We start from the raw sequence: 22,924 nt of genomic DNA on the forward strand, positions 1-22,924 counted from the left end.
GAGAACCAAACTAGACTAAATGGAACAGAGTCTTCATTAATGGTAAGACCTGTGAAGGAAGTAAGGAAGAGGCCCAATTTCTTTCCAATATGGTTGCTGTGCATAGAGCCGATTGAAACTCATGATTTTGCAGCGTGCCACAGAGCAGCTATCATTATCTCTTTCTTTTGGGGACACTTTAAGCTTTCTAACACTGATCTGCTTTCACACACACAGTCAGACAGATGCAGACACACATGTTCATATTTCAGAGGTGTATCTCTTTCCTTCACTTTCACTCTCTGGCCCCCCTCAGTAACGACAACCAGGGTTCCCCTGTGGTCACCTTCTGGCCCGGGCCCAGTGCTCCAGGCAGGGTGGGTCTGCGGGTGCCACAGATATGTACAGCTGGTAGACATCTTGGCTCAGCGGAGGGAGGCACGATGGTTCAGCTGTTCAGGACAGCTGGCTCTCTCAACCTTCGAGGTGTCTTTAAGTTACAGGCATTATAAGGAGCCTATCGGTGTCGTTGAAACCTCAGCCTTTCAAGTTGCACCTTGGTGGTTTTTTTTTTTTGCACGGCGGTTTGTTCAGCAAGTTAAATTGAATTTTGAACACTGCTGAAGCGGCTACGGCTATAGCAATGTCTGTAGAAAATCCTCCTTTGTCTTCTCAGCTTCCTTCCTTCTACGCATCCCATTGGTCCTCACTCTGTGGTGATTGTGAAGCCAGAGCCAGAGCCGTGTGACCTCATTTCCTCTTCTCCCCATCCTGCAGATGATGATGATATTAATAACCCCCCTGTTTTTCAGAGCAAGTTATTCCCAGAGGGAGGAGGCGGTATATTTAAGAACCTGCAAATCCATATTATTTCTGCCCAAATGACTCAGATGATGACTTTTCCAACAATGGTTAGTCCAGGAAGGAAAGAAACACTGGAAAATCCTGAGTATTAATTGAAGTTAGATTAACACACAGGGTTTTGTTGCTAAGGGAAATGACACCACATCTGCTAGTAGCATAGCCCCCATAGTTGCATATATTTATAGTTATGGTTATTGAGACTGCCTGACCACAGCGATATTCAGAACAGTGTCGGAGGTATCCGGGCCGTTGGCCATGGGCGTGAGACACCCAAGCTGCTGAGACTAATGGAAGTTTGCTGACCGTTAAGTTGATTTGCTGCCTCATGGGCCAATCGAATTACCCAGTTGGGCTCCAAAGGACACTAACTTCATTTTATCTTCCATTTCCCTTTGGTCCTGCAAGTCTCAGTAGCTATCTCCCTAGGTTTCTTAGGAATGTGTGTGTGTGTGTGTGTGTGTGTGTGTGTGTGTGTGTGTGTGTGTGTGTGTGTGTGTGTGTGTGTGTGTGTGTGTGTGTGTGTGTGTGTGCGTGTGCGTGTGTGTGTGTGTGGACATGGGTGAATAGCTGATCTGGAGATGATCACTTTGTAAACATGCGAGAAATCCTGAAAAATGTGGGGTCGCTTGTTTGTCTTTAGTTCATGGTAATTATGCCTTTTCATAAACCCTGTGAGAAGATGACAGCGTATTATGCCTCCTTTTGCAAACAGAAGATAAATGCCTGACAGGTAGGCATGCTAGCACAACATCAAGCAACACACCCTTGTTAAACAACTTTCTTCATGATTGGACAGAGCAAACATGGTGGTGTGTCAGCACAACTGTGGGTTACATAAGAGACGACCTCTTCGCCTGAGTGCCCCTGATTTGATTGTGGAGGATGGTTCCTCTCTCTCTCCTTCCCTCTGTTTTTATGCTCCCCTCACTCCCCCCGACCCTCAACCCCATTGCTGCTGTTTAGAGAGCCGTCTCCGTGACGATGGCACAGCAATGCATTGTGTGAGGCTCCACACACACAAACACACACACGCACACACAAAACGCCCTAGAGGCCTCTGAACGAGCCCTGAGGAATGCCAGCCTTCCCGCTCATTCCCTCTCCGCACTCTCCCACGACTAATCCCCCCTTCTTCTCATTTACACACATTCTCATCCTCTCTCTGTCTCACTAGCTCTGTTCTTCTCTCTTTCTCTCGTCCTCATTGGTCTTTTCGTCCTCATTTTCTCACCATTTGTGCTGTCTTTGTCTCTCTTTGTCTCTCCCGCTTTTGGTTGGGGTTTGTAATCATACTTTTGTTTGGTTGACCCGGGGTTTGGTAATATGTGAGCGTTGTTCTAGCAGTGTAATGGGATTAGGAGCTTTGCAGTGTGAGACCCAAGACAGTGTACAGCCTTTACTGTTGGAGTTGGCCACCGTCCCCCATGTGATCGTGATAATCATCTCATCGCGTCTGCTCGCTCGCTGCTGACACACACCATAATGTGTCGATGCCGGAGGGGTTGAACAACACACGAGTCCTGTCCCAGCCTGGCTGGGACAATGACAAACAACAGAGACAAAGCCCAATGAAATCCCTATCTCTCAATGCTTGGAGCTGGACTCAGCAGAGTGCTTCTCAGGCCCCTGAATGAGTTCCATTTCAGCCCGATCCACAGGATAGGGTTTCCTTTGTTTGTTTTTGGCCATAATAACAGTCCTGATGTCATTTAGCATGAATATGAAGAGGACGTACAGTAATGATTCTCAAACTTTTTCATTTCAAGGACCCTTATAACTTTCAGTGAACCTCTCTCAGTTACCATTTCAGAATCAGAATCAGCTTTATTGTCACATCACAGGTTTACAGAAGTAAAAAAAGTGGGTGAATTTTTTTTCGTGCATAGTTCCCATCTTATCGTTATTTCCATAGATAAAAAAAGAAAGGGAAGAAGAAGAGGGGGGGGGGCAGGGGGGAAAGGAGATCAAACTATTTCTTTTTAGCTGGGGACCCCCTAGAATCCCCTCAAGGACCCCCGAAGGTCCCCGGACCCCACTTTGAGAACCACTGACATACATATAGATCACATGACCAGTTTATATGTATATAGTGTCTCATTTCTCCCGTTGTGTCCTGAATAGACAACACTGTATGTAGACTCTGTGCTGTTCTCACCGTTTCACTTACAAAAATAGATTAGCGGCCTAAGAAAGTAGAATTTTCTCATCTATGAAGCCAAGAGTTTTTATGAGGCTTGATATATAAGCTTGATATAAGCTCTATAAGCATGGATTAGTCCTTGCTTCCGGCCATCATGCAGTACGTGAACATTACATGCGGCATTTCCTGTTTGTGCTGTATAGGGAAGCCCTCTCTCACCCCCCCTCCCCCACTGGGGCCTCTTTGGACAGGAAGTAGTGGTCAGTACTCTTTCAGGGTCACTCCTTGTTAAAGTAGACAACTCACGCAACGACACTCACCGTTCTCAAATGTTGGTGTGTTTTTTTGTTTATTTTTTTTGTCTGGCTGTTGAATTAAATCAGATTTTCATGAGCGGAAGGCTTTTATTTGCTCATGCATAATGGAAGCGGTATGTGACTATTGCGGTGTGCGTTTGTGTGGTCCTCTCCTGTGTTCCTCTGCCGCTTAATTACCAGAGAAGCCTTGATGTTGGGTTGCAAACTGTTTCCTGCCATAACAGTCCAATGCTAAACAGTGGGCTGCAGTGAGCCTAGAATTGTTTTGTGGTGTTTGTCTGCAGTTGGTGTCGAGGTGACATCACCCCCCCCCCCCCCCTGCTCACGACAAGATGTAAGTGAGAAAAATCTCAGCGTTTCAAAGAGCACAAAGAGTGGTCACTCGTTTACAGCTGTCCCCTGTCAATCCCCACACACACACACACACACACACACACACACACACACACACACACACACACACACACACACACACACACACACACACACACACACACACACACACACACACACACACACACACACACACACACAGTCCCACCGGCACCTACCCATACATACAGTCACCGACACTTACCCACACCCATGCATACACTCCCCCAACCCCCTCCCCCCTTAGTAGTTACTAAACAATAGCAGTGAATCCAGCACCTCTTCTTCACACGCATGTATTGTGTGTGGCGTGCGTGCCGGACAGTAAACTGGTTTGATTAGGGTATTTTGTCACTGCGTCTGAGGGAAAAGGCGACGATTTGGAGCATTTCCCAGCGTCGACAGCGGTTGAGGCAGTCTGTCTTGGGCCTGTGCCAGGTGGCTGAGGCCCAGCTGTTTATAGGCCGTGCCTGGAATGGATGCCATATCTGTAGGGCCGTTTGAAGACAAGAGTGGCTGTTTACATTCAAACCACCGAGGTGGCGTGACTCACTTATAAAGGAGAAAAAGGGGGGCAGTGCCAGTGTGAAGGAGCGAGAGAATGTCACGCAGTAGCTTTGGGGAGTAAGAGGAAGTTTGCGTTGGTTGTCGGGACCCCGGGGGAATTATTGCAGTATTGTTCCAGAGAGATGCAGGGACATTCGCGGGGGAGGGGGGGGGGGGGGGGGGGCACTCCGCCTCCTTTTCCTCTTTCCTTCTTTCCCTGCCCTACAGTCCACTTTTCCACAAAGTTATGGAGCTTAGAGGGAAGGGAAGCTTTTGAACGGTTTAGTTTGAGCCTCTGCATAGTAGATCTGTGTTTATGTTTGGATGTACCGAGGACAGAAGGTGATCAGCGTTGATCTGGTTTAATTACCCTGCTGATTGTGCTGAAAGTTAAGTAAAGGGAAGGTGTAGAAGAGGAAGGTAAGTCCCTCGGCCTTGGCTCTGCACTTGTTTATCTGCGCTCATAAAGTATGGTTTGACCGTTGATCGTTAAAGAGAAGATGTATCCGCTTGACCTTGGGTACACCACGTATGTCAGTCATAGTCAGTTGTAGCTTTGTGTGGTGTGTGTGTGTGTGTGTGTGTGTGTGTGTGTGTGTGTGTGTGTGTGTGTGTGTGTGTGTGTGTGTGTGTGTGTGTGTGTGTGTGTGTGTGTGTGTGTGTGTGTGTGTGTGTGTGTGTGTGTGTGTGTGTGTGTGTGTGTGTGTGTGTGTGTGTGTGTGTGTGTGTGTGCGCGCGCGCGTGCGTGCGTGCTTCCTATACTTCTCAGTTCGAGAGGACGTGTTTGATCAATGGAGGACTGGAAAGTCTTGATTTCAGGGGATGATTATGAGGCTGAGTGGAGTGGAGTGCAACAGAGCGTAGTGGTGTGACCAGATTAATGACAGATATTTTCTGCTGCTGTCAGGATTAGCATTGTGCCAGTGGATCTGCAGCTGGAAGGGGAGGTATTAAGCTCTATGCTCTTGTGAAGATTGAGACTGTAAAACACTGTAACTCTTAAGTGCTCAAATCAACATCTGCTGATCTTCATCTCCAAATGTTCGTCAACCGTCAAGAAAGCTTGAGGCCATGTTATTTTCTTGGGTCTACACTAGAAAGAGCAGAGGTATATTAAGAATGCTGGCAAGCAGCATTATATGGGACACATTCTCCACACCATCCGATCACAGGCAGTTGCAGGGATTCTTGATTGGTTTCAGTTCTGTGTGTAGCCCTTCGCTTAAGGGAGCTTGGTTAGCACAACACACTGGAGTTATTGTCTCACGGGTTTAACTGCAATGTTATGGCCCTCCAGACTAAAAATGGAGTGCAGGCTTTTGAAGGTCAACGAAATGTTTAGAGAAGAATTTCTGGATTCTAGCCCTCTGTGCCTCAAGTAGCCGATTCTAAAATGGATGGAATATAGGAGTGTCTGAAAACCAGTGTATGGAATTGTATTATGATAAACACTTAATTGTTGAATGTTTTATGTTTTACCACTGTTATAATTATATTGTTTTTATTACACTGATACTCATCAGCTCATGCATCTTGTTTTTCTCCCCTTCAGAGATTCGGCTCAAAGATGGCAGCCCCCACCAGGCACTAAGGCGGCCATGTTAGTGAAGGTGAACAGTATGAGCCGGAGCCAGCCTATCCCCACCGTGCAACAACATCTTCACCACAGTGCTCACAGCAAATCCAACACCTTCACTCTCCACCCTGCCAAGCCCTCTGTGGGACACCTCGGCTCCACCCAGGGATATAAGACTGCCCCGTCTGGAAAAACAGCTGCCGATTCACGTCAGGCACACCACCTGAGAAAGGCTAGCAATGGCAGCTTCTGCCTGGTGCCCTCTGAGAGCTGCCACCCGAGTCCACTGCTTCACAGGTCCCAGACCAGCACGCCTCGCCCTGTCACTCCGCTGTACGGCTGCACGGGACCACTCTACGATGATCCGGTGACAGAGTGCCCCATATACGATGAGCCCCCAATGGACATGGAGGTCGAGGGGGCTCACCTTCACAACGGACTCTCTTTGTCACGCCTGACCCCCACCCACAGCCTCCAGAAGCCTCGTCTCCTCCAGCACCCTGGTTCTTCACACTCAGGCTCCAGACACAAGAGGAACCCTTCTGCCTCTGACTACAGCCCAGCAGGCCTGGAGTGTATCAAGCACATGGTCAACGTGGACCCCAAACAGGGGCACCTGTCCGGTTCTCCTGTCCCCACACGCACACGCACACCCTCCCCTACCATGAGGCAAGACTCTCTCCTGACCCAACATCAGCCACACCTCCAGCCTCAGGCACAGGCCCGGGGTCAGCCCAGGGACAGGGAGCCAGGGACCCCAGGTCCAGGTACGCTAGAGAAGAAGCAGACATGGCGAGCCCTGGAGGCCACCGTACAACGGGCCATGGAGGCACGACACAGCAGGCAGAGCAGCCAGGCCTCGCAGGACTTCCCCACCTCCACGCCACAGGCCATACCAACCTACCAGGACTCCGGTTACTCCACGGGGCCCTCGCCAAGTTTGAGGAGGAAGAGCAGGAGGCGTGTGGGCGCTGGAAGTGGAGCCGGTGGTAGGCCAGGGTCCGTGGGTAGCAGCGGGGAGCTGTGTGCCCTTAATGAGCGGCTGATGGCAGAGATGCGGGAGGTTGTGAGTCGCTCCAACACCATGCGGGAGGTGAGGGCGCCAGGGTTGGAGCCAGAAATGGGCGAGAGGGCGCTGGTGCCTCGGACTCGCTCCCCCGCCGACTCGCTCAGGTGGTACGGAGGGGGAGGAGGATCGACGGGCAGGTGTTCATCGCGAGAGGACGTCACAGGTGACGCCAGTGCCCGGTCGCTAAGCAGGACAGGGAACAACTGCAACCCGGCTCTGAGCCCCCTGGAGATCCAAGGGAGGCAGAAGAGGACGTTTGAGAAGGTGGACACCCTGGAAAAGAGCATCACTAGCCAGGCCAGTCTCTCCTCACCAGAGACCCCAGGACCATCCTCACAGGTGTGTTTCTGCCTATATGCACTATATACATTCTGTCCTATCACACTTCATGTAAGTTATTAAATGTTATTAAAGCTGAAAAATATTTAGCTTTTGTTAAGCGCATACAATTTTATCTTAACCAATCTGTATGGTAGAGTATGTTAATGCAATATAACTACCACAACTGCAGTGGTTGGAGGTGATCCTGTGGCCAGGTAGAACCACTTACTGGTTGGCAAGAGGTATTGCATGAAACTAATGTCTTGCCTTCCCAACGTGCGAGAGACCCATGTTCATTCGTAAAGGTTACGGATTTAATTGACGACAATGACAACAGAGATTGTAATCCGTTTTGATAAATCCAATATTATCGCATTTTCCTGCTTGGTTAAGATTTCAATATTCTGTGCTGTGTTTATTCACGGGGGTTTGCTTGGATTCAATTTTATTTATTTTGTCTGGAAGTACTAAGTTTGTTGGTGCCTGTCCAGGAGCCCATTTGCTGTGAATTCTGCTTCAGTGTGTCACATGAGGCCAAGTTCTGCTCCACAAAAGCATTTGGGAATTTTTTACCCTTTGCCTTTTTGTATTGTTGTCCCCTCCTCTGAGATCCTTAAATGGAAGAATGGTCAGATTAGATTTGAAAAGCATAGATTTGGATCCTAAAAGTATTTTTTACAGTACATTTGATTAGATTTTTTTTGACCTGGCAGAACAGTGCATACGCTCATGGACATACACACACGGAGCCATTCAATGGTGAATATCTCGTCATCAGACGTTGTTACGACAGGTGCACATGATTTGAATTAGGGGAAGTATTTGAGTTCTCCAAAGAGTTATATAAGCAGCACAGCAGAATTTGGTAGTCGGAGCCGAGCACCGCACGACGATCTGCTACTCCTAATCTCTAAAGCCTCTTCAGCCAAATCACACCCATGCCTCCATACATTATGGTCTGGCCTGTCAGAAATGAGTTCCAGGACTCCAGTGAAACCATAGAGGGAATGTTTAATTCTGCAGAGCGCTCTGGGATGGAAACAATAAGGGCAAAAGATCCTATCTGGCTGTGAGAGATGGAACAGAAGCCATTTTGTGGGTAACGCCTCTTACATTCCAATCTCCAACGCACAACTGGTCCAAGATATTAGACAGTGGGCACCGCAGAGTATAATGGCCACAATCCCAGCAGCACCTGTCACCCTCTTACCGTCCTCCATCTGCCCCACGCAGCAGTTTTCTTATACCCACATGCCAGTTCTGTGGCAGGGCGTCAGGGGCCCATGCCTAGGCAGAGAGATTCAGGACATGGCTTCCCCTGTTCAGGAAGGAAGGCTGCTGTGGGCCATATGGCCCAGGTTTGGCAGTTGATGGAGAGAAGGGAAGGGAAGTGAGAGTTGGTACCCAGATTTATTTGTTATTGGCACCACTATAGCAATATTAGACGCTGGCCAAAGAGCTCTGACTGACCCCTCTAAGCCTGTCCTGGAATGTTCTTCATACCTGCTGTTCTATCATCATGACACACGCACATAATGCTTACACAACACATACACATGTATTCACTCATACAGATTATGGCTTTCCGTCTATGACTGTGCGGAATGTTATTCTATACATTTCATGTCTTAATGCTTAGCACTTCCTTCATTCCTTCCTTCGTTCGAAGGCTTAAAATTTAAACTCAAAGACTTAAGACAAAAAAGCAATTTACTATATAACTCAGAGGGGATATTTGACATTTTAGGGCCTTCTGGAGAACTGCCATTTTGGTGTTGCTAACTTATTACACAGCTAAGTCATCACTCTTTTTTTGGTGCATCTGTAAGCTATCAGTATAAAAGAGTAATGGAAAGAGTGAAAAGAATAGTAGGAAAATAACTTGTATGTTTAATGTCTCTAGTCTGTACCTAGTTAAAAATACCCCTGCTTGCATTTGGTCTTCTGGATTTGACCCCTGCCACCTATTTAAGACCCATCAACTCCATACAAGCGTATAGAAACCGCTGCCGAAACCATGCCAAGCCGCGGTGATCTGCTCTATTTAACAGAGAAACCCTAAATCTAAAGTCCAGCATGTCTGGCACTCACAAAGTCCGCATAACGTCATAGTCTTATTCTAAAGATACGCCAACGTGTCGTGTTTTATGAATTTTGAGCTTTGATTTGGCTCAGGTTGTGTGTTGTTCCTGGCTATTTGCAGAGTGTATCTGAACCGCTGGCTTTTTCTCTGCAAGGGGCGGTGAGGGGTTCCTTATGGCCATAAAGCCCCAAAGTAGGGATCACAGAGAGGACTTGGTGTGAGACTTCACCACAGTATAGTGTTGAGGAGGAGTTGGAACTGGCATGGGTGCTATGTCCCTCAGAGGTCAGGGTCCTTGCAGACAGTTGAGGGATAACGTTTCGCAAGTCTTTTCCAGTTTTAGGAAATGAATGTTCCGATCCTGCCTCAATCGCCCCCCTGAGCCCTAGCACTGCAGAGCGGAGCCGAGTAGGAGAAAGGCAGCCCAGCTCCTGCCGTCACGCAAAAGATACTGCAGCTGCACTCACACAGTTTATACCTCTGCTGCACTGTCCCCTCTTCCTCCCTCCCTCATTTTCCTCCTCCTCAACTACTGTTTGCCTAACTCCTGTTCTCTTGTCCATCTCTCCTGCCTCCTCCTCCCCCCTCTTCATCCTGCAGGTGGGCACCCTAGAGCTGCAGGCTCAGTTGGAGAGCAGGAAGAAAGGCATGGTAGACGGGCGGACCAGCTCGCTGGGCCCACACCGGCCTGCCGCCCATGAAACCCGCGAGGCGGCGGCCGCCTTAGATGGAGGCAGGGCAGGAGGCTCCGCCTACCAGCTCTCCTATGCCACCCTACGGCAGCCCCCGCCGCCAGACATGGGCATGGAGGACTGGGCCAGCAAGCACCTCAACATGCACACGCAGGGCCTGTTCCGCCGCCGGGTCTCCATCGCCAACATGCTATCATGGAACCGCGGCTCCATCAAGAAGCCTATGCTGGTTACCAGCAACCGTGCCATTCGGAAGGAGGCTTGCGAGATGTTTAAACTGGTGCAGGCCTACATGGGGGACCGGCCGTCGCGGCTGGACCGCCGCCACTGCGCCCTGCTCATTGTCACCAAGTGCTGGGACATGCCGGGGCTGAGGGACGAGCTGTACATCCAGCTGGTCCGGCAGACCACGGGCAACACCAGCCCCAGGAGCCTGGCAGCCGGCTGGGAGCTCATGGCCGTCAGCCTGGCCTTCTTCGCTCCGTCACCCAAGTTCAGGTGCTACCTGGAGGGGTACATCCAGAGACACACCGATCCCACCAGCGACAAGAAATGTGAGTCTCAGACTGAGCAACAGGGTGGGTCACCTTTCTCTTTTTCCGTCCCTCCCTCTGTGTTTCTCATCATCTCATTTCGCCACCTGTGACTTGAGTTGATTGATGGAAGTCTTTTATTTTTAAACTCATTTCCCCCATTTTCTCAAATGTTTTCCTGTTTGCTAGTGGAATTCTAATCTAATATATTATTATTTAATATGAGCATAACATCAAATGAACTCATCGTTTATGTTGAGCCTGGTGAATGTAATTGGGCCTTGTGCTTATCAGTTGGACTTTCATTAATGTCTGCTCTCTTTTCTGTTTTATAGTGACTCAGTTCATAATGGAACAGCAGGAGCTGAAGCTGAAGAAGAACTCAAAGTCCAGAAAGAAGCGAAAGCAGAATACAGAGGAGGAAGAGGGTAAATGACTGGTTCTTTTGCTCCCCCCCCCCCCCCCAGTTTGCTGGCTCAGATAACTTGGTATGGGTTAGAGGTGGGTGGTAACAATTCGGATATTTAAAAAAAAGCCTGTGACGACTGTCACCTGTCGCCTTTGACGGCCGTCCAAGCCCACAATTAATTTAGATGTATCCAGATGATTGGTAGAAGGAGATAGCCGGAGATATCCGATATCCATTGGCTGTGTTCATGAGTGGGAAGCCAGCGAGGGAGTTTGTCTTTGTCGCAGCTCTAGTGTCTCCTACTGGCTGGTCGGGCACTTGGGGGAAACTGGGAGAAATTGTGTGTTACTCCACTTGTACCATGGGGGTGACAAGATGACCTTGTTGAAAGGGAATTTGCAAAACCACTTAATTGATCAATAATAATAAAGAAATACATCATTTTAGGTATTCAGTGTGTCCCTTGGGTTTGACAGGGTGGCGAGGTGGTTGGAATGGAACTGCAGTGAATGAGAGACAAACAATATTTATTCTCTACTCTCAAAAAGAAAAAAGGCTATCTTGGATCTGCAAGAGATAGAAATCATAACAAATCAAACATATCGCTCCCTGTAGGGCGAACACTCAGGAGTGGGATGGAAAGTTGTGCTGGCTGTGCGTACATGAAACGCTGTGCACTGGCTTCCCTTGTAGACACAATGGATGGTTTTCACAGAAAGAAAGGAAGGCCTGAGAAGAAGAAAAATATGTAGGTTGAAAGATTCAGAGTGGCTCTATAGACACACAATGAACTGCTCAGTGACTCATACTAGTGGTCTCATTTAGCATTCCCACATAGCATGGCAGTCACCCATTTAAAGGAAGCCTACTCACTGGCACATGCTCTCATTAGGGCAGGCCACATGACCAGCTCTGGTGATGTCGCCAGCGAGGAACCCAGCTATCTGGTAGCTGTCATCAAAACGGTGGTCCCACATAATGTCCCATCGATGACTCAGACGAGGTCATACATGCAGAACAGCTCCAAAAAGAGAGCCTCCTCCACAAGTCGCTGACTAACTCCAAATGTCTTTAGTGAGAGAAGAATCGTGTCTTCAGGGAAAGGGGGCTATTATTGCTCTCGATGAAGGCTAACCGCCAGAAGAACAAAAAAGAAAAGTCCATGCAGGCCATCCACGCAAACAGTATAATGAGAGCTGCTGTCTGCCTGATGGATAGAAGAGTTGGAATGCAGTGCGGTGCATCTGACCACAGTATGGAGCAGCTGGGAGTAGAAAGGGTGGGAGTCGTGTGTGTGGGAACTGGAGGCCTGTTGTCGGTCCCGGGCCTGACATCGGAATGGGCTTCGAGTCTCGACTCCTTTGGGCTCAGGGTGTGTGTGTGTGTGTGTGTGTGTGTGTGTGTGTGTGTGTGTTTTGGGGGGTGCTCGGTAAACAATGGGACTTACTTAACACAAGTGTCATCGTCTAGGCTCAGAGACAAAAACAATAACCATGTTGAGATAGACGTCATCAGCTCATCCTGGGCGTTGTGTTTCATCGTTAAACAGGTGTTCCCTGTACTCAAACTCTTAAAAAGAGCCGATCTCTCCTGGACTTGCATTTCTTTCTCGTTGTTTTCATGGTACTACAGCCATCATACAACATGTAAACAAAGACCACCATGAGTGTTCAGTGCTATTGTCACTGCGGCAGGGGAAAGAATGGGGCTCACCACATTTGCTTTCTTCACAGCAAACGAACACAACCTCTGTGTTGGGACGCCTGGGAAAGTAAATCTTCCAGATCATGGGCAAATGATTGGTATGACCTCTTTAATTAGACGTAATTATAGTTGAACTTGGTCAGACTAACAATAGTTGCGAACATGCATATGAGTCACCTGTTTGCTATAAATCTGGGGGGCTTTGGCACAGGGGAACATTCCGGAAAGGATGTTTTTTCCCCCCTCTTTTTTCATTTTTTTCACCCCAGCATGCGGCGTTCCATCTGGCACTGGTTCAGGTACCTGAGACAGAATACTCTGGGACCCCGTGGGTGTAATTGAACAGACTGTACAGAGGAAGTGGAGAAACCGGTGTTTGGTGTAAACTTGAGTTTCCACGGAAATGAGGAATGGGGATGATTTCCTTTTGTGAGTGTAGATGGTGACCGGTAAATTGTGATTTCCTGTTCACCTTTTTTGTTTTTACAAACTGAGGTGTTTGAAATTCAAGATTAATCCTCCGGTGATGGCAGACTAGGCTGCTGTTGTGTTGTGTTGTGTTGTGTGTTGTGTTGTGTGGGAAGCATGTGCCACCTCCAAAAAAAGAATGTCATTCCTCTGATGTGGCACGTTTCAGAAATAGATTTGAGCCCACTGTAAAGTACATAAGACAGGTAGTAGAAGGCAGCACTGTGTTCTTCATTCCCTCTGATGACCTATATGTCTGATGAATCACCTGAGAACAGGATGCGTAGGACGGCTCCTGCCTGTAAAGCCTTTGTTGTACTGGAGTAAATCTTTCTCCAGCCTTACAGTTTCGACGGGCCTGTTCTAATCCCCATATGTCAGAATCACACCATCCACATTTTGTCTCTCAAATTACCACTGACTGCCTGCCACTGCTTGGGAGGGGTTAAACGCAACCATTCACTAGTTCATGTGTTCTTTAATGTCAGGTCCTCATATGGACCGGTTTGGGTTATGTTGACGAATCAATGGCAGGAATGTGTCTGTTTCTTCGGGTGTTGGGTTTCATTGTTGGCTTTCCTGTCTCCTAACAGGCCTGCCTATCAGCACATATGCCAAGTTCTGCTATCGGAAACTACAGAAAGTTGCAATAACTGGAGGAAAAAAGGTGAGCCATACGAAATATACAGTAATGATATAATATGGTATAGTAGAGCAAATAGGTAGCTTTTATTGCCAAATCAGTCAACTCATTTAAAGATACTACTGTGCAACTTATTCATGTTGCACACAGTCATTGGCAGACATATAATTACAGGTAAGCTGACACAGTCACAGGTGAGACCTAAACATAGGCCCAGTCATATTGCCTTCCAGACATAATCACAGATCTCAGGCAGCCATAGACACAACTATGATTAGTATCATAGTATCATAGTCCCCCCCCCCCCCCCCGCGACAGACAGACAGTGGTGGAAAAAGTACTCAAATGTTTTACTTAAGTAAAAGTATCAATACTGCAATGTTGAAGTACTCTATTAAAAGTCCGGAATTCAAAATTTACTTGAGTAAAAGTACAAAAATATTGGTATCCAAATGTACTTAAAGTACTAAAAGTAAAAGTACTAAAATGTTTGAAAATAACAGATCTACAAGCTCACAGTGCATCGCGACGCGTTGTTAGCTTGTAGATCAGCTATTTTCAAACAGCCTAGGTATAAAATAGGGCTTAAGTGGTTAATGTATGTTTTATAATGTAGTATATCTATATCTGCAAACAAAGTAACTAGTAACTAAAGTTTTCAAATAATTGTAGTGGAGTAAAAGTACAATATTTTATGTAGTGGAGTTGAAGTAAAAGTATAGACAATTGGAAATACTCCGGTAAAGTAAAAGTACCTCAAAATTGTACTTAAGTACAGTACTTGAGTAAATGTACTTAGTTACTTTACACCACTGCAGACAGAGGTGCTAATCTTCCCCTCTCCTCCCTCGCCCGCCCTTAGGGTCTCCGTAAGCCCACCTTGGAGGAGATAGACCACAGCAGACGGGCCATCGTGACTCCCTCGCTGTTCGGCAGCTCCCTGGAGGAGGTGATGGAGCGGCAGAGCGAGTTGTTCCCAGACAGAAAACTGCCCTGGGTGCAGGTGCAGCTCTCTCAGTACGTCCTGGCGCTGGGCGGAGCCCAGACGGAGGGCATCTTCAGGTGAGGCGAACAAAAACTCCTGTCGACTAACGTGCCACGACACGACTTGTGTGAGTCTGAGTTAGGGGGTGTGTGTACGGTGACACATAGTATGTATACGGTTTAAGAGCCTATGTGTGTATGTAGGTGTGGGTGGTCCTGGGTGGCTTTAATGTAGGCTGCCCTGTTTGCAATATTCAGGATGGACAGCAGAGCAAACATGGCCCCCACTTTACTCCGGAGACTAGCGCTGTTTAATTTGATGCTTCATAATGTGGTTTACGTTGCTGCTTAAGCTGAGGTTTACAAGCACATGAAAACACAAGCTTTGCTTTGCATTGCTTGTGTCTTCACGTGCACATGTTGAACAATTTGTTTGCACAAAGGGTTCTACTGGTTCCTTTAATTCTGGGAGATTTTCATTTGTTTTTGACCCTCTGTCTCTGTTCATCAAACATCTTATCTCCCTGTGAAACTTTAACTCCCACTTGGATATGTGCCTGCCTGAACAGTGTGTTGTTTTATCATCACGATTCACGACTGATATATATTTACTTTATTCTGTTGTTGTTTTGGCTGCAAAGAACAAACCAACAAGAGAACAGTATATTTCCAAAGTCACCACGCACATTTGGACCCTGTTGGGTGGGCATGAATGATAGACTCGCCACAAAGCGTGGATCATTTGGAACACTGGGAGTAGGGTTCCCCCTTCTGGCCAACGCATGTACTGTAACTATTCTTCTGTGTATGATCCTCAGGGTGCCTGGAGACATTGATGAAGTGAATGCATTGAAGCTGCAAGTGGACCAGTGGAGGATCCCAGAGAACCTGTCAGACCCCAATGTTCCTGGTGAGACAGGCTCTACCCTCTTCTATGATTTGAACGTGTGTGTGTGTGTGTGTGTGTGTGTGTGTGTGTGTGTGTGTGTGTGTGTGTGTGTGTGTGTGTGTGTGTGTGTGTGTGTGTGTGTGTGTGTGTGTGTGTGTGTGTGTGTGTGTGTGTGTGTGTGGGTGGGTGGGTGGGGGGAGATGAAAAGTACCCATGCTAGTAAACAAGAAAGAAATCGACCTCATAGGGACATTGCTCGGGTTTCCATAAAGATAAGGTCATTTTTATGGTTGAATTTTTTTTTTCTTCAGGCTAGCGAATTCATCATGGTAGTGAAATCATCAATTAATATCAGAGGAGAAACGTAGTTGTCTCCACCCTTCTTAAGACCGACTGTGGTTCAGCAGTGACAGGGATAATAGTCATGGGGGGGGGGGATTGGGAAATGGCATGATAACAAAATTAGGGGGAAAATTAAAGAGAGAGAGAGAGAGAAAAAAAGGTAAATATGATTATAATAACATTAATTTAAAAAAAAAATCTACAATTATGAAAAGATTCAGGTTAGGCATTTAGGTGTGGTTAGGGTTAGTTTTAGTTTAAGGGATATAGGGAATTTGAGTTTACACATTACAAATAAAATGGGGAAAGATGGAAATAAAAGAAAATGATCTTTGTGTCGGTGTGTTAACCTATGTGGCCTATGTGTCTCATTCAGCCTCGCTAATGAAGCTGTGGTACCGAGAGCTGGAGGAGCCTCTCATCCCCATGAACTTCTACCTGCAGTGTGTCACCAACTATGACGACCCGGTGGAAGCCATCGCCGTGGTGCAATCTCTGCCCGAGCTCAACAGGCTGGTGCTGTGCTACTTCATTCACTTTCTGCAGGTAACCCTAAACCCACTGGAATGCTGCTAAATGCAACAGAAATATTTTCTAGTACATTCCATGCTGGGAACATAATGTGCGTTGCGTAGAAATAGAATGGTGTAGTATGGTCATTTCCATTCATACTAGCAATGCTGTACTTCTGTGTCAAACACAGAAGAGGAAGTAATCGTTCCACAGAGAACCTCTGTGACGTGTTCTGCACGATGTGCAGGTCCCTGTATAAATAGTAATCAGCGTCATTGGGTCCCACTCCCCCAGTAAAGTAGGTTGCTGAACACGGAAGTAGGGTGCTTATGACCTATATATACAATCTTATATCTAAGGACAAACTGAACATGACCCAGTTTAGCTCAAAGGTCAATTTGTGGTCTCTTAACTCACTGCTCGTTCTCTTCCTCTACACATTCTAGGTGTTTGCTCAGCCTGCCAACGTGTCTGTCACTAAGATGGACGTCAACAACCTGGCTATGGTGATGGCCCCCAACTGCCTCCGCTGTCAATCTGATGACCCACGGATCATCTTCGAGAACACACGCAAGGAGATGTCCTTTCTCAGAATGCTCATTGTCCACCTGGACACCAGCTTCATAGAGGGGGTTGTGTAGACGGATCAATTCGCAGAGGCCTAACTTATTTGCTGGAATCCGTTCCAGTGTCTATACAGTTCCACAGGTTCAAAGGACTTCTACAGTCATACACATGTACTTGGTCTCTTTCAAAAGCACACTGGAAATGTTGAGGGTGAGACAACAGAAGTGGGACTCACATGAAGATAAGATGTCCTTGTCTAACCATGTTGTACAATGCATAACACAATCGTTTGGAAATTGATCCAATGGGCTGTCCTGCTTTCATACCGTAGGTCAATACCCATCACCTTAAGGGTATTGTACTTTTGTGATACCAAATCCACATTGATGGATGGTTTTGCCAGAGACAACGCGACTCATGGCAACTCTAATCATGTTCTTTGGACTAGAGTTCCTTTTAATTACTGTATTTTTTTAACAGCATGAGAAAAATTACTTCTCCGTTATTCTCACTGAATACAAAGTGCTACAATTTCATTTGCAAACCGTGATGTGTAAAGATTCTGACATGTTCACAAGATGAACAAGGAAACTGTATCCGATAAAAGAGTGCAGTCCGCTGCCTTATTTATATCTACTAATAGAATGTTGATGCTTGGCTTTTTCTCTGGCTGTCTGGTTTCATACAAGTGTGTTTGTGCGAGAGGGATAAAAGACACAGCCTTTTGTTTATTATGTACAGAAATGTTTAAAATGATGAGTATGACAAATATATTGTAATGTCTTATTCATCTGCTTGCCAGTGACGTTGTTAGTGGTTGTAATGGTAGGATCCTGGCTGTCACATTCTCCTCATGTTAATTTCATGGCATAAGGGCTAATTTATACTTTGTCGAACAACATCATATGACAAAAAAGTATTTTCAACTGAAAATACACAAAATGCGTCAACATAAAACCGAACTTAAGCCCTATACACTCTGCTGTACAACAAATTGCGAAAATAGCCATCTACAAGCTCACAAGTTGCAATGTGACGTGATCTTGTTTATCTGTTATTTTTTTTACATTTGATTGTTTTTGTTTTTTACTTCTTCAATCTTTTTGGAAATTCTTTGGATTTTTTAAAGGTTTTTACCTATAAAGACATAAATAGGGACGCTAGGGTTAATGTGGTTAATGTCATTTTTGTAGTTTGATGCAGTATAAATTAGCTTTGAGGGTAGTACTGCCTGCCATGAATATTTTGGTAAACTGTACAGAGCCGACATTTCAAAGCACAAACGGATGTGTTTTGAGATTGCGTCGAAAGCTTTTTTCAGTGCTGAGATCAGACACAAAATAAACATGAGAAGGGCTTTGATTTGACAACTCTCAACACTAAACTGAAGCCAGCCGAGGGTGATAAAATTACAGTCTGTGTGGTCTGTATGTAGTAGTTACATGGGTGCTGGTTATGCCACTGATGACAGCCTTTCCCTCTCTTATCTGTATGTAATATCCCAAACTGAGATTACCTTCTCTTATTTTTGTTGCGGTCTGTACTTCTTTCTGGCTCAGGTGTAAAAATAAAACGGGTGTTGGATGCGATAACTATACTTGGCCTTCCCTGCAGACTGAGCATTAGAAGATAACTAACACAGGCTCCCATAATGAGGATGGAGCATTGTTCAACTGTCAAGCACTCTCAGAATGTAGATAAGGCTTTCAGTTTCCTCTATGGCTTTGCCAATGTAAATAAAATCTGTTTGTAAATAATGTATCCTAATGAGTGTATTCTAATGATCCAAAGTAAAAGTGAAGCTTTGTGTCTGTGAAATGACAAGTAAAAAAAAAGACAAGTGTTTTTTGTAATTAGTTAATTTACCTGCTGTGAGCGTCTGCCTAGAGAGATAGATCTGATTCAAACCACTATTCATGTGTGTGTATATGTATGTTTGCATACCCCCTTGTTATAGTATGGAATGATTGTCCATAAATAAAGGTTTGTTCAATTGTAGATTGATTGGCTATTTCTGTCTAAAACGATCTATGTGTTGAATTGAAATGTGGCCAAGATGGCACATCCATTAAGATGACGTCAGATTAATTCTACGGAAAATATTATGCATTATCATAAATGTATATTTACAAGATTTTTTTAAAGATTGAAGATTAAAAACAACTACAACTGTGCCACCCTCTCAATAAGAATACAATTTGTGGATGGACAGACTGTGGACAGACTACTATGGGGCCTAAAAAAGAAAAGAAACCATGACATTTTCAATCTCAGGTAGAATCACCTTGAAGATCCTATCCTAAAATACTGTCACTGTAGGTCAAATCTGCAATATCTGCTATTTTTAAAAGATTTTGAAAGCATAACATTGAGCTTCAGTGAACCAGGAAAAGACCACACTTGCCATATTGCTAGTCTCATATGATATTGACATAATATCAATATATTGCCCAACCCGACCTCTGGGAATATGATCGCCGACCATTAGTACACACAATACATGTTATTTTAGAATACATTTTACATGGCGAGTTATTCAACATCATAAAACAGTTTTTTGATTGGTAAAAAAAATGGTTTTAGTATGAATTGAGTCAGAAACTGCAGTTAATGAAGCTATTTTACCATATTATACTACACATAAAATTGTTGAAATGTTGGAGACCCTGACATTTTTTAAACATAGACAACATCATACCTTAACATTTTAGGGAAATAATTTGATTCATGAGAGTGTCATAAATGGAAGCTACAATCTAATAGGCAATTCATAAACACAAACAAAAGCCTGTTCTAGTCTATTTAACTCTCCAAACATTTTAGTGTACAATCAACAGATATCCTTTCTTTTTAAATAATGACTAATGAAAGATTCATATAACATAAACAAGTTTGTTTTGGCATTTTCAGCACCCTCTGGTGGACATACTCATGGACAGAGTAATACCGGTATACACGGACAGAGACAGACATGATAAATTATAAGTATAAATTATAAAACACACAGTACTACTGAGTAGACATCACTACAACAGTTATGGCTTTGTGGCTAAACTTAAAATGCCTTGCCTAAACATAGCCCCTTTAGTTTAGTTTCTTAGGCCAATTTTGACTCCTCTTGCATCCATCTTAACCGGAGACTTGTAGAGAAAGCCTTATTATTCACAACTTCTGAAGACATACTTTGTTTGACAGTATATACCCTTACTTTACTTCCGGACCTTCTCACCTCCTCCACATGATAGATCTCACATATTAATTAGATGTCAAGCGTACAGTTCTTGTGCTTAATGATTTCATCATTGCTAATCATGGGTTCCCAGATTGCATCATTGCTGACACAGGCAGGGCATGGCATCTGCCTAGCTGTAGAATACAACTCTCGTAGACGTATTTATGATTCTGACGTTTTCAATCTACGAGAGTTGTAGGGTTCACCCCCCATGGATAAAGGGACTTTCAGCACTATACCCCGTAGACACTCCAAACATGTACAAATTGAAAATAAAGGTGCTTAACCACACGCCCCAAATGTTAACTCTCGCTACGGGGTAGTAGTTTAATGTAATAATCCATATCTTTCAATAAAGAAGTGTTTTAATGCCGTCCGTGGCCGAACGCCATTTTTTCACCCTCGTTTACTTCCTGTTTACATTGAGTGTAATTCCGGGTTTCACCAGATGGGCGCGTCACTACCGCCCATTGGGAACTTCCGACAGAATCGCCCACAGACGGCATTAAAACACTTCTTTATTGAAAGATGTGGATTATTACATTAAACTACTACCCCGTAGCGAGAGTTAACATTTGGAACGTGGGGGTAAGTACCTTTATTTGCAATTTTTACATGTTTGGAGTGTCTACGGGGTATAGTGCTGAAAGTCCATGTGTCCATGGGGGGTGAACCCTACAACTCTTGTAGATTGAAAACGTCAGAATCATAAATACGTCTACGAGAGTTGTATTCTACAGCTAGCATCTGCCAATATGATCTACTCTAAGAGGAAACATTAATGAACATATCTGTATCAGTGATACGGTATCACGCTATATTTTACAGTCTATGGTAGCACACTACAAAGCTGCCACAGTTAAGCCATCATGCTTTGCTACGTAACTGTTCATGAATCATGTCTGTCCAAGGTTGCATATTTTGGTCGCAGATAAGAGCCTAGAACAGTTGACTGTAAACAACAGTTGCACTAGACAGACGGTAGATGGCGCTGTGCACACAGTGAGGTAAAGTGGAGTACTAGAAACAACCTCATAACGTAGTACAAAGCTATAATCTGTGTGTTTCAACATTTTATTCTTGGGTCACAATAAACACATCTTCTAGTAGCATCTGGGATATCTATATTCACATTAATAGATAGATAGATGTTTTATTTGCGAAAACTAATTTTGTACCAAGCAGCCTCTCTCTCTCTCTCATACAGGACCATGAGGGGAAAGCATGATTAATTATATGATATGTCAAAAGTATGCAAACAATACATTTCTATAGGCTAGTTTAAGGCTCTAGAATTAGGTAAAAAATAATAATAATACAAAAGCAGGTCGGTGTGCGATATTACAGTAGACAATTACCAGTGGTGGGAAAAGTACTCACACTTTATACTTAAGTAAAAGTATCAACCGACCGAAATGTATGGTGTTAAACTGTTGTGAACCATTGATATCTTGAATGCTCTTATGCTGACGTCATATCATTATCATCTGTCAATCACAATCAGTAGGGGTTGTACTAACACAGCTGGTGCTAATAAAGAGATCACGGCTTGCTCACTCGTGAGATTCAGTCAGTGTCATGTGAACTACATGCAAGTGTGTGGCGTCTTTTATTCCTCCGTACTACTCCAAGGCTATCTAGACCTTTGCTGGTATGGCTGCTGCGCCAACAGGTTATGGGCCCAGAAAGGATTTTGGAAGCCGATGGAATCGTTTGTGCTTTGACGGAGATGAGAAAAACTACGAGTTGTGGGAAACAAAGTTTCTTGGCCACCTGCGTCTACAAGGCCTGAAGAGCACCATATTGAAAGCGCCCGAGCCTGACAACGGCGGGGACGAAGAGGATGCAGAAGAGGCCGCGATAAGAGCCGCAGAAGACGTTGATAAAAATGAAGAAGTCTACGCTGAACTTATTCAATTGTTGGACGATAAAAGTCTGTCTCTGATCATGAGAGATGCAGCGGATGATGGGAGAAAGGCGTTGAAGATTCTGAGGGATCACTACGCAGGTAAAGGAAAACCGCGTGTGATCAGCTTGTATACAGAGCTTACGTCTCTCCAGAAATCTGCTAATGAGAGCATCACAGACTATATTATTCGAGCAGAGACTGCCATCACAGCACTGAGAAATGCAGAAGAGATTTTGAGTGACGGTTTATTGATAGCTATGATTCTGAAGGGGCTGCCAGAGTCATTTAAGCCATTTTCCATCCACACTACACAAAGTGACGAGAAGATCACCTTCGCCGAGTTCAAGACGAAGCTGAGGAGCTACGAGAGCACTGAGAAGTTCAGTGGAAGCTCAGTTGACGACAGCGTGATGAAAGTAAGAGGCAAAGACTTTAATGTGAAGCTGCTGTCCTGTTATAGCTGCGGCCAGAAGGGCCACAAGGCCCGTGAGTGCAAGGCTCAGGCTGCTGGTCACAGGGAACAACAGAGACAGTGGTGCAGTTTTTGCAGGAGTTCCACGCACAGTGATGCAAACTGCAGGCGGAGAGGACGACGAGACAACGTGAAACAGGCCATGGATGAAGAGGACCGCAACGACGACCACCACCACACATTCGCCTTCAAGGTACGCCAGGTGGACAGCGACCCGGCCGGGCGGTGGACTGAAGCAGAGGGGGCTTATGGTCGACACCGGTGCTACATCGCACATAGTGACCGACATGAACAAATTCA

The 22,924-nt window shown here is 45.4% G+C and overlaps 1 protein-coding gene across 4 annotated transcripts in view; it reads left to right on the top strand.

The window, feature by feature from the left end:
• arhgap46a (Rho GTPase activating protein 46a) overlaps positions 1-19,009 on the top strand; it is a 40,209-nt gene extending 21,200 nt beyond the window's left edge. For 2 of the 4 annotated variants that reach the window (XM_080425245.1, XM_080425247.1), the window contains 8 exons: positions 5,771-7,202; positions 9,868-10,537; positions 10,828-10,920; positions 13,667-13,740; positions 14,579-14,778; positions 15,519-15,610; positions 16,308-16,477; positions 16,891-19,009. In XM_080425245.1, coding sequence (XP_080281371.1) covers positions 5,771-7,202; positions 9,868-10,537; positions 10,828-10,920; positions 13,667-13,740; positions 14,579-14,778; positions 15,519-15,610; positions 16,308-16,477; positions 16,891-17,085 — 2,926 coding nt within the window. In that variant the 3' untranslated portion in view covers positions 17,086-19,009. Of the gene's footprint in view, positions 1-4,506; positions 4,639-5,770; positions 7,203-9,867; positions 10,538-10,827; positions 10,921-13,666; positions 13,741-14,578; positions 14,779-15,518; positions 15,611-16,307; positions 16,478-16,890 lie in introns of those variants that run through there. The other 2 variants (XM_080425248.1, XM_080425246.1) reach the window with 2 other exon arrangements.
• Positions 19,010-22,924: the final 3,915 nt, after the last annotated feature.

Source organism: Gymnoscopelus braueri (assembly GCF_963280865.1).
Source record: "Gymnoscopelus braueri genome assembly, chromosome: 3".
Lineage (NCBI taxonomy): Eukaryota > Metazoa > Chordata > Actinopteri > Myctophiformes > Myctophidae > Gymnoscopelus > Gymnoscopelus braueri.